Genomic DNA, 15,568 nt, shown 5'->3' on the forward strand with positions numbered 1-15,568 from the left:
AAACACGTCTCATCTTTGTCCAGACTTGGGAAGGTGCCATATGGCATCCAATGGTCACCATGTACCTCTTCCAACACTTCTGTTTCCGTATTTTTATAAGATGGCGAATGCAGGCACGGAGCCGTTTAGAAGCTATTATGTGCTCCAGAGATTGGTGCCGCTTATGCTACTGTAGAGCCCACCTACGCTCTTTAATGGCCTCAGAAATTTCTAACGACCACCAAGGCACTTTCTTTCGCCGGGGGTATTTGCTTCAGAACTGTTTGCGAGATTCGACAGGCTGTAGACTGCTCCATTCACACCATCAACAGAACAGGTTCTGCTAATGGTACGCTACGCCTTCCACATCGCTGGCAACCGATTCTACAGAACGCTGGTGACTACTTTGAAGGGCAGTAACAGGTACAAACATGTAACTCTCTTGTATCGGTTGTGAATAAATAACTGCCACACTATTTAAGTTCCAACTCTCATAACTGTGCATCCAGTAAACAAAGCTCTCACTGATCATGACGAACAGTTAGTTATGATAAATAAGACAGTGGCTTACAGTATTGATACTCCTCAGTAAACATCAGTCAGAATAATCAAACACTCCAGAACAAATATTTTTAAAAACCGTTTACAAGAGACAACCTAGGATGAAATATTTTAATGAACCAAATTCTGATAAAAAATTTAATGTGTCCCACAACAAACACATGATTATTTGAAAATAGACTTCCGCACAAGTTAAGCAGAAACAACACTAGAAAGCTATGTAAAGAAACACGGATCACTACAGGCATTAAAGTATCTTGTGGCAGGAAAAGGGAAACGTATACGTTGGCACGAACAAGTAGAGATTCTGCAGTAGATGCACACTACAAAAACTGCTAAAATTACTAAGAAAAGTTATTAAAAATCACGCAACATGCAATTATGTCAGAAATCAGGAATCCTGACAAAACACTTAAGGCTGTATGGAGTGCAGTAACACAAGAGATAGAACAATAAACCACAGAACAGGATAGCATCAGTAGTAACATAAATGGAAGGGCTATAAATGATCAGTCACAGGTAGCAGATATGATTAATAATCATTTCTTAAACACAGCAGAAAATATGTGGACAAACAGTTCAAGAGAAATATCACAGCAGTGTGTTAGAAAAGCAACACTTTTAAAATTTATAAAATTATATATTCTCTCAACAATAAAGGTCATATAGATTTGATGTGTGTGTGTGTGTGTGTGTGTGTGTGTGTGTGTGTGTGTGTGTATCTAACTTATGCACCATTTCAGTAAAGTAATGTGTTCATTGTAAAGAAGTATTGTAGTAGTTCTATTATATGGTTTTTTTTTTAATTTTAAATTCAATGTATTAATGCGATCTTATTAAATGAGTGTTCTTAAATGATCCTTTTATATAGTGTTCATTAAAAAAAAAGGCTTATCTGTTTTAGTTGAAAATATTTGTCATGTAGTATTGTTTTTCTGACATGTTCCACATCCTGGGGGACCTCCTCATTATGGATCAATTGGAATGAAAGTAAATCTAATCTAATCAATAGGAGATATGTCAGTAGTTACCGATCTGTTTCACTACTAACTTTATTTTCCAAAATTTTTGAGGAGGTGATGTACACTAGAATAGTATCCTCAGTAAATCACAGTTTGAATTTCAGAACAATTGCTCTGCTGAAAGTGCCATTTACATGTTCACTCACCAAATTTTACAAGAATTAAATAACAAAATAACACTAGTAGGTAGTTTCTGTGGATTATGTAAGGCATTTTCTGTGTGAATCACAATATTCTCCTAGATAAACTGAGCTTTTATGGGACTAATGGTATAGCCAACCAATGGATACTGTCATATCTAACCCAAACCACGCAGAAATTTGTACTTAGAAATTCAACCAATGTAGTCTGGGGATATTATTATGACTGGGGAGAAATCACATATGAGGTTCCACATGGGTCAATCTTAGGTCCACTATTATTCATCAAATATGTAAATGATCTGCTGTATAATACACAACAAGCAGAATAAATTCTTTTCACACGACACTAGTATTGTAATCAATCTAAGGATACATAAGCAACAGAAGATATGGTAAACAATGTTCTTAAAAGCATCACTAACTGGTATTCTGTGAATGGTCTCACCCTCAACTTTAAGACGACACAAATATATTCAGTTCTGCACATTGATGGGTACTACACCAATGTTAAGTGTGACGCATGGTGAAGAAACTGGGTGTAAAATTAAAAATTCTTGGATGTCTATACTGATGAGAATTTAAAATGGAAAAAGCACATTTTGGAACTTGTAAAACAATTTAGTTCAGTCTCATTTGCTCTTAGAATCATTGCAAATCTTGGGGAGAGACAAGTCAGCAAGTTGACATATTCTGTAAATTTTCATTCAATAATGCCATACAAATAACGTTCTGCGGAAAGAAATTCTTCACTGCTCGAAACGTGGTGTAAAAATAATATATGGTAATGACTAACGATCATCTTCTAGACATCTGTTTAAGGAGTTGGGATTCTGACTACTGCTTCACGGTATATTTATTTCCTTATGAAGTTTGTTGTAAATAATTCACTGCAGTTCAAAAGGAACAATGATGTACATAAGTACAAAGCCAGAAGGAAAAAATTACATTCATTACACCACATTAAGGTTGTCTTTGGCACAAAAAGGGGTACACAATGCTGCAACCAAAAGTTTTATCGCTTACCCAGTGACAGGCATACAATGTCTGACAGAGAGCAAAGTAAAATTTGAAAATAAACTGAAAAAATTTCTCTTTTATAACTCCTGTTCTCTAGAAGAATTTCTGTTACTGTAATGTGTAAAAAGTTGTGGATAGGAATTTCAAATGTGCATCTGTATGTTTTCTTAAAAATTAAATAAATTAAAAAAACCTTGTAAATGATAACAGCATGGAGGCATATTTACAAAATAATTTGCGACATGAATATAAAATTACTCATTCCACATCGTTTTGACTTATCACATAAATGATCCGTGGAACATGAAAATAACTAACTACACAGAGCGTACATGCAATATGACTACAGCTACTTGGTCATGTTCATATGTACAAATTTAACTTTAACAGCAATTTCACTACCTTGCATAGCCTGGAGACAATCATAAAAGCAAGAAATCTCATTTTGGGAGATAGTGACCACTGATACTTCCATCCGTTGTCATAACTGGTTAAGAGATGTTAAAAGTAATGTAGAATGGGCAAGATACAACCCCATCTTGTCCCAGACATGTTCAGTTTCATATTCATATTCACCTCAGAGAACACACTGAGTAATTCAGAAAGTGTATATGCAATTGCATCATTCTGCTGGAAGAGCACTTCTCCTTTATGTTTATGGAATGGCAACAGAATGCGCTGAATTATATCCTCACTCAACAAAGCAGAACTGTATGGCCAAAGTATATTGTAGCTCCAAACACAACAATGCCCAGAGATGACTATATAACACTGCCTGATTCATTCATATAATTGTCACACTCCTGGTTTATATCACACTTGTAAATGACAATCACTGACACAAAAGCACAGAGTATTATCTTCATCTTCACCATCACCATCAACGACAACTTTGGATCATTCATCCCACCAGTTGCATCTTTTCCTACAGCATCAGAGGCACATGACACATTTATAAGTTTGAGAGCAAGCCTGGCAATCTGAAACCTTGATAGTAGCTCAGCTTCCAGCAAATGGTTGGTGACAGCTCTAGATTACAGTGTGAATGCAACATCATTCCTAATTTGTGCTATGAACATTAATGATTTCTTATGAGCTGCAGCAGTCTAATTGTGAATCTGGCAATGTCTGGAGAATACAGTGGGTAGGGTAAGGCTTCTAATTTTCAGTCTTTCCAAATATGTTATGGCAGGTTTTGCAACATGGGATTGAGCATTGTCATGCCAAAATCACCTTTTAATGTCTATCACTGTATTGTGGTCATTTGTCTTTCAGTGCTCAGCTCACATCAACTGCTTTCGATAATGATCTTGTGTGATTGTTCCATCAGTTCCAGTAGCTTCGATAACGTTCTCTCTTCCACCACCAAGGCAGCATTAAGTGTAAAAAAAAAACAACTGCCCTTGAAGTGTTGAAATCATTCTCTGCAAATTCTTTCACTAATAAGTGCTTCGTCACAGGTCGTACCCAGCATTTTATGACCCTCGATTACAGATTTCTTCATGTTAAAACAGAAAATTAAAACTTCCCCCAAATGATGACAACTGGGCTCATAAGTTGACATATTCAATCGAGAATAACTTTATGATGAATCACAAATCGACCAATATTTTGATGGAGCTATGTTTACAAATGCCTAAGCTGGTTGCGTGACCTACTCATGACCCACCACCTGCACCATCACTTGTCGCTACTGCCATCTATTGTAGTACGGCAGAAGGGAAGTTGTAGACCCAATATAGTGATGAATTGAGTTAATACGAAAATTGTGTTTGACAACTCAGACCTAGTATGTCTACAGCGTTTACCTGTCGAGTATGATGCCCAAAACAATATACCAAATTTTCAAAAACATAAGTGTTATGGGTTTAATTGTTTTAATGTGCAGTTTGTGGTTTCTATATTTTGTACACAGGATGATGCTCTGCCTATACGTGCTCTTTCAGTTCCCTATGCAAATACAGAGTTTCCACATAATGTCTCAAGAATTTTTTATTTTTCACTAGTGTATGGCAACATATGACAAGCCTGTAAAACAAAGATCACTCTTTTCACATTGTCAATGCTATTAACAATTTTCTTCTAGTGTGTTAATGCAGAAATACTTGATGTAAACACCAGACAATTCAGAGGCACTATAATAACAATATTTGCAAATTAATGTACTCAGTAACAAATTTATTAATAAGCACAAATGAATGAATTTTAATAAAATAAAGATGGTACATTACACTACGACTAAAAATTGTAAAGAAAAAGAGGAATGGACAACGAAAAAATATGTGGTGCAATTTACCTTTTCTCCAGTTGTAGCAAATGGTGCATTGAACCATTGTTCAAATGTACTGCAGGATTTGAATATAGAGGGAAGTAAAAAGTTCAGCAATGCCCAAAGTTCAGGCAACTTGTTCTGAAGAGGTGTACCAGTAAGGAGAAGACGGTGAGTGGCAACATAATGAGTGTTCAAAACCTGTGTTAACTTGCAGTGATGATTTTTCATGCGATGGCCTTCATCAATGACCATGTATTTCCAATGTAACTGTAAAAGTAATCCATAATGAACAACAACAGAAATAGTAATATAATAATAATAATAATAATAATAATAATAATAATAATAATTAGTAGTAGTAGCAAATGACATGGAAAATCATGCAAGCAGTCAGACCTTACAAAACACACATTTTCACTGTAAATGGGTTAAGAATGCCAATCAAGGGATGTAATGTAGGGAAGTGTGGGGGGTAAAAACTGTAGGCGGAGACCACGACCTGATAACAGTAAGTAGGATTGAATTGATGTTGGTAGTGCTAGATCTGCAGATATGAAGAGGCCTGAACAGGATGACTACAGTGGAAACACACATCAAACCATTCTTCAGACTGAAGAGCAAATCAAGCAACAAGATCAACAGATAAAAAATGAATAGTTACTGTTGCACAAAGATTGTTGACCTTCATGCAGTAGTCTACTTTCTAGATATGAAGAAGACAGACAATATCACTGAAATGGATTTCAGGGTGCATAGGGATATGTAGCTATCAGTTTTTTCTTTCTTTTCCAGAAACTATAAAGGAACCAGAGAGTCTCACATCCCAGCACACATTAAATGTCTGGCTATGTGTGCACTGCTGCAAGTTTGACAGAGGGAAAATTATGAGCTTTGAAAACAAAAAGTAAGAACATTGAGAACAGTACAGTACAATACAAAAGTTCATTTGCACAGTTTACAAACTGTGCCATCAAATCTGTAGATATTACAGAAAATGTGGCTGGAATACTTATATAATTACCCATCACATCCCATTCCAGTCATTGGAACATTCTACCCAATCAAAGGATGTCCATCTGTAAGAAGGCTACCAGTAAACTGTGGTCATGTTTGACCGAAAACAAAACTGAGTAACAATGCTCACCTGTTTCTTTATTTGCCTTTCTATTATTCCACCTATCCTCTACACCGTGGGTGGACAACTGATGGCCCACAATAGGTTTCAATCACGCCACAAAAGAAATTTGCAATGTTACTCCTAATTGTCTGTTGGCTGTGATTGACTGTCTCATTGCCATATTTTGTTTTTCTATTCTTCCTTGTATTAATATTGGTAAATAATTCTTATCCACTATGGACTCTTAAGAACATTACAACTATTGACTACTACCTTTGTTTTGTTGGTAATGCGCAAATACACAAATAAAAATCATTAGATGGCACAGTCTATGAGAACTGAACTTATAATGAATTATCTGCAATTGGCTGCTTTTACAGGCATTTATTTTTCAATGACGATGTTTAGAGGTGCCTGGGAACCCATCTTCAGTTGTTTACTTTTATTTATACATCACAAACATATTTTCTTTAACACCATATTTTACAGATTATAAGGCACACTTCTTTCTTAGAAAAATTTGCCTCCAAAATTCAGGGACTTACTATACTCGACATCAATACAAAAATGTTGAATCTTTGATTTAAATTCCCACCAGTCTTAAAAAGGCCATTTATTTGATATTGGGGGAAACCTATCTTTATCTGGCAACATGGGATTCAAGTGGCAGCAGCAGTGCACCTATGCGACAAACATGAGTTGCTGGGATTCATAAGCTTGCTAACACTGTCTTGCTCCTGCCCTGGCATCACAAACCCAGAACACTGTCTAGCCTATGATGTGTCCATATTCCACATGAACTTGAACTGAAAGTCATTTCTGTTATCAGTAACAGTACAATAGTTTTTAGTAGCTAGTTTCGTAATGGGGAAAAGATGAAAGATATTCATATGATGCAGGCTATAGATTGAAAGTAATAGCATAGGAAGAAGAACACAGAAACATAGCAGCTGAGTGGCATTTCAGCCCTCCACCAACAGAAAAAATGCATTCGCAATTGCTGGGTAGTAAAGAAGAACTGAAAAAAATGATGAATCTAAATGTGCAAATAGAGGACTGAATGCAAAATGGCCAATACTAGAAAATGACATACTGAAATAGATTGAAGGACACCATCAAAATGGCATTGGAATTAGTCCAAAATCATTTAAATACACATTTGTAAGCTAGCACTACAGTGGAACTTAACAGACTTTAACGGTGGAGTTGGTTCATGCTATAGGTTCATGAAGCATCTTGACTTAGAATGAAAACCAAAACAAAAATATCTGAGAATGCCACAAGAGTATGAAGAGAAAATGTTATCTTTCCATCGCTTTATTATTCAACACTGAAAGAAAACTAGAATGGAACTAAGTCAATTAGCAAATATGGATAAAACTCCTCTGGCACTCAATGTGCCACATAACAGAACTGTTATCATGAAAGGTGCTGAAACAGTAACTCTAAAAACAAGTGGACATAGAAAAATGCACTACACTGTTGTCCTTTCGTGTTGTGCTAATGATCATTTTCAAATGCAAAACAATGCCAAAACCTCCTGAAATACCACCAGGTTCTGTTGTTTACATACATGACAAGAATTGAATGGATGAGGCTGGTATGAAATTATGGGTTGACCAAGTCCAAGTATGGGAGGAAAGGAAAGGAAAGGTGCTTTACTGAAGAAGAGTTCTTTTCTTGTGCTAGATCAGTTTAGTAGTCATCTGAAAAATTCTGTGAAAGAGACACTGAGACACGAAAAACCAGATATTTCTGTTATTACAGGAATACTTACTTCACAAATGCAACCTCTTGATGTCATGATAAATAAACCATTTCAATGTGTATGAGAGAGGAATGAAACAAATGGATGAAATCCAAAATGAATTCACACTGCAGGGAGCTTTAAAATGACCTACAATCAGACGAGTGTGTCAGTGGATAAAATAGTTATCTAGAGTAAGAGAAGACATTATTGTTAAATCTTTCAAGAAGTGCAGCATAAGTATCACTCTGCAGTGAAGACCAACTTACATATACGAAGAGGACAACAATGACAATAAAGAGGAGGAAGAAGAAGAAGAAGAAGAAGAAGAAAGTTCAGATGACAGTTTTCAGGGATTTGAAAGGTCAGTTTGCTTTTATACACGAATAATTTTTGTAGTCTGGCTTTGCAATCTAATAATAAGAATTGTAAAAATGTTATTTTTTTAAAAAATTGCTTAAAAATGAAGGTGCATCATACAGTCCGTAAAATACGGTAACAGCATTGCAGAATTCTGCAATGGAAGCTTTAAGACAGCTACTGTAAAACATCAGACAGCTACTGTAAAAGGTCATACGCAAAGATACAATGTTCACAACACACAACTAAATTTAACATCTGACGGAGCGGTAAACATTAAATGAATGTAGTCTCAAAAATCCATATTTCGAGGCATATTTCATTGGCGTGGCACATCGGAAAAGGGGTGCCACTTATACCTGTGCGTTACTCCTAACCATTAACGTCAAGGACAAAAATAATAATAAAAAAATAAAAGAAATTACACACACACACACCATGGGTCAGCATTTGTTACCCATACCTACTCTAAACAGGCAGTGGTTGTCTTCCGCATATAGTACTCTGTCATATAAGACTGTAACTATACTATTAATATCCCCCCCACAAAAAAAAAAAAAAAAAAAAAAAAAAAAAAAAAAAAAAAAAAAAAAATTAAAGAGAACACTGAGAGTTGGTAGATGCTATACAGTTCCAGCCAGAAATATTTTCAAGATAGTACACTGTTAACTATTCTGACTGTTTAACAGCAAATCTATCATTATATTGGTTGAAAGAGGTATTTAAATCCTTACAGCAAAATATCAAACAATCGAAACTCCAGGCACAAATATCAGCAATGTAGGAAAAGACAGATCGCTACTTACTGTAAAGAAGACATGGTAAGTTGCAGACAGGCACAATTAAAAGACAGTTACATATGTAGCTTCAAAGCCACAGCCTTCATCAGCAAAACACACATGACAGCTAACTCCAGCACCTTGGGCTGGAATGCCAGCCAAATACATACATAAATCTGGTGCACTCTCATTTACTCAAATATGACACAGAAATTTAAGCACATTATCAGTCAAAAACCAACCAATACAACATTACTGGTCAAGGAACAATCAACGATGTATGAAAATCACTTACTTGGCCATTTGGAAGAATGACATTGGAGAAATCCCACTAATATCTCAAACAAAAGTTCTACTTCTTATTTAGCAACAACATTATGGAGGAAAAGCTAAGAAGACAATGCACTCTGAAATAATGCCTCTTAGAAAGTTTTTCAAATGAGAAACAGTAACTGTCTTTTATAACAAATTTAAAAATAAAGCTTCTGGTTGGAACTAATTTATTTTGTAAGCCTATTTCACTAAAGAACCAGAGAGTCAAAATTAAAGTTTCAATTGTAGTAACTATCTATAGTAAGCAACAGTTACGCCACATATTTATTAGCCCATCTTATTATTATTTAATAAGTTGTTACCCTCTTTTTTCTCTAAAAAGCTTAACCAACATTTTCTTCCATATTAAAGGCACCTGATACGCTTACATTGGTCCACTAGTACAGAACTTTAAAAATTAAGCATGTAACAAGGCACACTTAAACAGAAACTTTACTAGAAATATTCTCTGTTACTTTGCATAACCCATAAATACGAGATGTAACAACTTTTCTGGTTTTTCAAACAGCCTGAGATTCTACAAATTAACTACAAGAATTTCATTATGTTTCAAAATAATTTCATTTAATAAAAATGTAAAAAGTCTAGAACCAAATGTCTGAAAACAAGTAACAGTTTGGACAGAAATACTATTAACTAACTTTTGCAAGCATCCCCTTATCTTTGATGACATATTCGTAAGTCGTGAGTAGCACGTTAAACTTTGTTGACCGCATCTGGCTCTGGATCTGACGACGCATAGCAGGAGAACCTTTATAGGCAACAACAATAACAGACGGTGCCCACTTCTCGAACTCCAGCACCCAGTTTGATAACGTCCTTTAAAGAAAAAGAAAAAAGTATGATAAAATACAACCATAACCATATACAACTTAAATCCACAACAAATATTAGTTTGCATACAACCCACATTTGCAAGCATGCACATGCGCATGTGCCCATGTGTAAGTGAGCGCGCGCGCGCGCTCCCCTATCAATTCGACCTGGTAAGGGTCACAGACTGATAATAAATACTCAAAATCTGATTGAATAAGTATTTTGTAGGGCACTTGTTTTACAGATGTGTAACATTTCCTTAAGATTCTTCCAATGACACTAAGACGGGCACCTGCTATTCCTACAGCTAGTTTTATGTGGATATTCTACTTCATGTTACTCCTCAACATTTTATAGCTCTTACTATATCCAGTGGTTTACTGCCAATAGTGTACTGAAACAGTAATTAACTTCTTCATCTACTTATGCAAAATAAATTGCATATATTACCATTCTGGGTCAACTGCCATACCCTGCACCAATCATCAATCCTCAAGAGATCTTCCTGAATTTTCTACAGTCTTCTAGCATTGCTACCTGCCCACATGTTGCATCACTGTCCACAAACGAGCTTTCAATATTACCACTTAGATCATTTATATACACACACCAAAATTGCCTAAGGAATAACTAAAAAAATAGAAACATTAAAAAAACTGACCAAAGTAGAAAAATGAATGGAAATAAATAATAAAGTACTAGTCATTTGTCATTACTGTATTAAGAAAAGTTGTTCTTTTATATTGTTGTATTGAAAAGAATTAAGTATGTTTTAAACAGGGGGACACAAATAACTAATAACTGCATGAAATCATGATTAACAGTTAAGAATAGATTTAATGATGGCAGAATGTCATCATTTAAACCTTGATGGAATGTTTATGGCAACTGCCATAACTGAAAATGGCGGAAAAAATGGAAGAAAACCAAGGGATTAGTGCAGGACAAGGCAGATTTCTATGCCTTAGAACTCTTAAAGTAAGAACTTCAACTGCCAGAATGTTAAGAAGTGCGTTGCAAAATGTAGGTAACATAATTGTTTCAACCCAAACAGTCAGAAACAACCTGCATGAAAAAGGCCTTCATGCCTATCAACCTTTCAGGCTTCCACCTATTTGTAAAGGAAATAATGTTTTGTGGTGCCTACAACATCGAAATTGGACAGTGGATCAATGAGGGAAAGTCATCTTTACAGATTAACAATGCTTTGGTTTGCACCCAGAGTCAAAGTGAGTGTTCATACAGAAGCAACTAGGTGAGGCACAAAGTCTTATGAACATACATGAGATCCACAAATTACAAGGAACTTCTATCACAGTGTGGGGAGAAATAACGGTCACTTGAAAAATGGATTTTGTCTTTGTAAGAGGAAAGTAACAGGCAAATCTTTAAATTTTGCAAACTTTGGTGTTTCCGACTACTGAAGAGTATGGGCCTGAATTCGTCGTATCATACTGCCAGATCACAAGTTGCTGGAGCAGTTTTCAGTGGCTTGAAAGATACAATGTTTAAGTACAACAGTGACCTGCTCAGTCTCCTGAACTCAACCCAATAAAGCACCTTTGGGATAACTTTCACAGAAAAGTTTGAGATATTGTAGACAATGTCCAGTGTCTGGATCATTTGCGCTCAGCTAAGATGTCACTGACAGATCAGTGCTTAAGATGGGATTACTCATCTCTTTTTATCAGTGACTAAGAGGTGCTGAGTTGCACATAACCCAAGAGAAAGTGCTAGCATTTACTGATGCCCAAAAAGTACTGACAATTGACAGTGATAAGGTTTTAAAAACTTCACAATTTTATGACAGATTCTTTACAATTCTCGTGCAGCACCGTTTCTTCTGAAAAAATGTTAAGATCAGTTACAAAGTTATGTAATGAAATGGTTGAATATTGTCACACAGTTCCGTAATGAGATGATTGAGTATCGTTACAAAGTTACGTAATGATATCTATATACGAATAGTTACATGTGTATCATATGTGTGTACTACTTCGTATAGAGGACTGGTGCATGGTACACAGAAATATGCAACAGAAGACAGTTAACACTAGCTTTCAAGCTCTTGCTCTTTTTCTAGTAAGTGTGCATTTGGCTGTCAGGTTGTGTGTGTGAATGTGTGTACTCTAACTAGAAAAACAACGAGAACTTGAAAGCTAGTGTTACCAGTTTTGTATTAAGAGATTCTGTGTGCCACACATTAGTTCTCAACAGATAATTAGTTGCCTTTCATTTATTTTACTTATTTTTCTGTCCACGAGTTTCCATTAATGTTGTACATATACACGAGGTCTCTTCAACAAATTCCAGAGCATTCATAATTTTGAGCCAATGGTGTGTTAGAGCAGAATACAGTTGGCATCCCTGCACAAGAGTGTGTATAATGTGTAGCTGCCAGAAGTTGCATTGCTGTGTGTCTGTTAGTTATTGTTCAGTACTGTACTGAGTAGAACATTGTGTTGCACAGTTTGCAAATTTCGATATGTCCGAGTTAGAGGAGCAATGCGTCTGCTTCAAATTTAGCGTAAAACTCAGGAAGTCTACAGTGATGAGTGCTTAAGCCATACTTAGTGTTATGAATGGTTCACATGGTTTAAAAAGTTAAAGATGACCCTTGATCAGGACTCCCTGCAGCATCTACCGATGACAATCACGTCAGGCACATCAATGAAACTGTGTGAGCCACTCAAAGACTGACTGTCCCAGAGATTGCTGAAGAATGTAGCATTTCATTTGGATCATGTCATATCCTGACACAGAATCTTGGAATGCACCATGTTGCCGGCAAGTTTGATCCGCAGCTCAGAAAGGCCATCGCAACACACACACACACACACACACACACACACACACACACACACACACACAAAGAGGAGAGGGGGGGGGGGGGTGGGCTTGTGTCAGTTCAGGTCACATGTCAAAGCCATGCTAATAGTTTTCTTTGACTTTAAAGCATTAGTTCATAATGAATTTGGCAACACGAGCAAAATGTTACTCAATGGTACTATTGGGACACGCTGCAATGCCTGCAAGAAAATGTGAGAAGGAAATGGCCCGAAATGTGACTAGACAATTCATGGCTCTTGCATCACAATAACGCACCCGCACATTCATCTCTGTTGGTGCATGACTATTGCACAAAAAACGAAATAACTGTGCTGTTTTATCCTCCATATCCTCCAGACCTGGCCCTGCAGATATTTTTTTTTTATTTTCAAAGTTGAATCCATGTTGGAAGAACAAAGATTTGCAAGAATAGATGAGATAAAAGAAAATTTGCAGACAGCATTTCGAGCATTCCAGCAAGACGTGTACCAAGACTGCTTCCAGAAGTGGAAATGGTGTTGGGAGTGGTGTATTAATTGTGGAGGAGAGTATTTAGAAGGAGACCATGCACAATAAGTAAAAGATAAGTGTAAAAAAATTTTGTGGACAAATTTCCAAAATTTTTTGAACAGACCTTGTACCGGGTAGATTTCCTATGATTTTTCGTTAATAGAAAAGTAGTTTGTTCCTTAGACAATTTTGTGTGTGTAGTAACAAACTTACAGCATTTCCTTGTGGTCCTTCCAAAATTACTTTGACATCTGTAGGTTTCACCCCATTAAGAATATTGTAACGAGTTTTATCAGTTGGGAACTGTTGAGCCCAATTATAAATCTGGTTCAATATTTTGTAAGCTCATATTTTGTTCATTAAATGACAATGTGGGACATCATGAAAAATGACAATTCAGGACATCATGAAAAAACATAATAAAAATTCGAGCTCTCAATGATAATCCCCATAGTCTTAATCAGGAACTGTTGTCATGCTCCCATAGATTGTGTCAATGTCTCAGATGCTAGGGGTGTCTTCTGTAAAGTAAACAACTTGGCAAATTCCTCTGGAGACTATCATCATTGGATCCTGCTTCCATGCAACACCAAGACGTAGCCACTGTCCTGGCTTATGTTACTGCCACATATTCTGATCTCTTTGACCTCGTTAATGGCTGAGACTCGGTAGGTTTAAGCATGGAACAAGATGTTTTGTTTCATGATACATAATTTTACGTTTATTTGTGAAGTTGTGTTCAGAACAGCACATATTTTTTTGAAATTACAATTTTTAATGTATCACTGGTCTCCTTCAGAGTGTTGAGAAACTATAGAGACTCACTGATCAATATGGTTGCTTTTGCATTGACAAGAGATAGTGTACTTTGCAAGGATTCTAAGGCCAAGACTTTCTTTAAACTAGAACCACAATGCTCAGTAACTGCAGATTTTTTGAAAATAATTTTAATGTGCCACTAGTGTTCTGTATAATGTTCAGAAACTGTAGGGATTGATTGATGAATATAGTTGCTTCTGCACTAATGAGACATCATGTAAATTCCATCGACCCTAATGGCAAGACATTCTTTACACTAGAACTATGGAAACATCAAAATGACTATTTTGAAAAAGTGTACCCATAAAAACAATATTTCCACTTTCTTGAACTATTTTTAAATTTTGAGAGTTAGATTGTGCAAACAGTGTTATACACTGTACTCCTAACACTGTAGGAACAATCATTTTCATGGCTTAATATTTCTTTACCATGCCGAATTGCCTGAGAGTACTGCAAATGCTCGGTTGCATTGTACATAGCTGCAACTTGATCCTACAATGTATGCTGTAGCTTCTGAGTTTATCATTGTGTTGCACCATGCCTAAAATGCCTGTTGTGTGTAAACCATGACAAGAGATACTGACACTGGTTCGTAAGTAGTTAGACAAGGAAGTAATTAAATATTTAGAACATTTGCAGCAAGTTTCAGAGTATGAGTAGTAAGATAGTGAAATTGAAAGACACACAGAAATAGCAGTGAGTATTATATTCCAAACAATGTTGAACACAGTAAAAGCAGTGTATGGACAAGTTACACCAATAATTGTTACAGTGGCAAGATAAACTCCTCCACCAAAGGCATGACATTTGGGTTGTTCAGAATTCAGAGAAGACAAGGCAGAATGGGAAATTTTGGAAAACCATAAAAGTAAAACATTTTCACATCATACACAAGGGCCAGTTCCACTTGTGAAGGAAAACATCAGTTCAAGGTGCTGTCAGTTCTTGGTGGCTGCTAATAGATGATATGATGTTAAAATAAACTAAACTGCACACACAGACAGAAGCCCACTAAACACCAAATGGTGTGTTTCTCTTTTTGAGAAGATTTATTAATGGATGTTTAGTATGCTAAGAGCTTTTTTTGTACCACAGGAATCATAATTGATAGCTCGTGATTAGAAAACTGATGACCATAGTTCTTTCACAACACAATATCACGCGAGAGTTTTAGAGACAATATGAATTTTTTATGCTTTGATATCAGGGAACCAATGCCAATAAGACTCAAAACAGACAAGTTTGCTTTGGTGTCACATAT

General features: G+C 36.1%; 1 protein-coding gene across 3 annotated transcripts in view; it reads right to left on the reverse strand.

The window, feature by feature from the left end:
• The window catches only part of LOC126297781 (ATP-dependent helicase brm-like), a 229,871-nt gene that overhangs the window by 28,371 nt on the left and 185,932 nt on the right, over positions 1-15,568 (reverse strand). For all 3 annotated transcript variants that reach the window (XM_049988964.1, XM_049988965.1, XM_049988963.1), the window contains 2 exons: positions 9,972-10,149; positions 5,019-5,261 (listed from right to left, as the gene is read on the reverse strand). In XM_049988964.1, the coding sequence (XP_049844921.1) occupies positions 5,019-5,261; positions 9,972-10,149 (421 nt within the window). The remainder of the gene's footprint in view (positions 1-5,018; positions 5,262-9,971; positions 10,150-15,568) is intronic.

This window comes from Schistocerca gregaria, chromosome X, assembly GCF_023897955.1.
Source record: "Schistocerca gregaria isolate iqSchGreg1 chromosome X, iqSchGreg1.2, whole genome shotgun sequence".
Classification (NCBI taxonomy): Eukaryota; Metazoa; Arthropoda; class Insecta; order Orthoptera; family Acrididae; genus Schistocerca; species Schistocerca gregaria.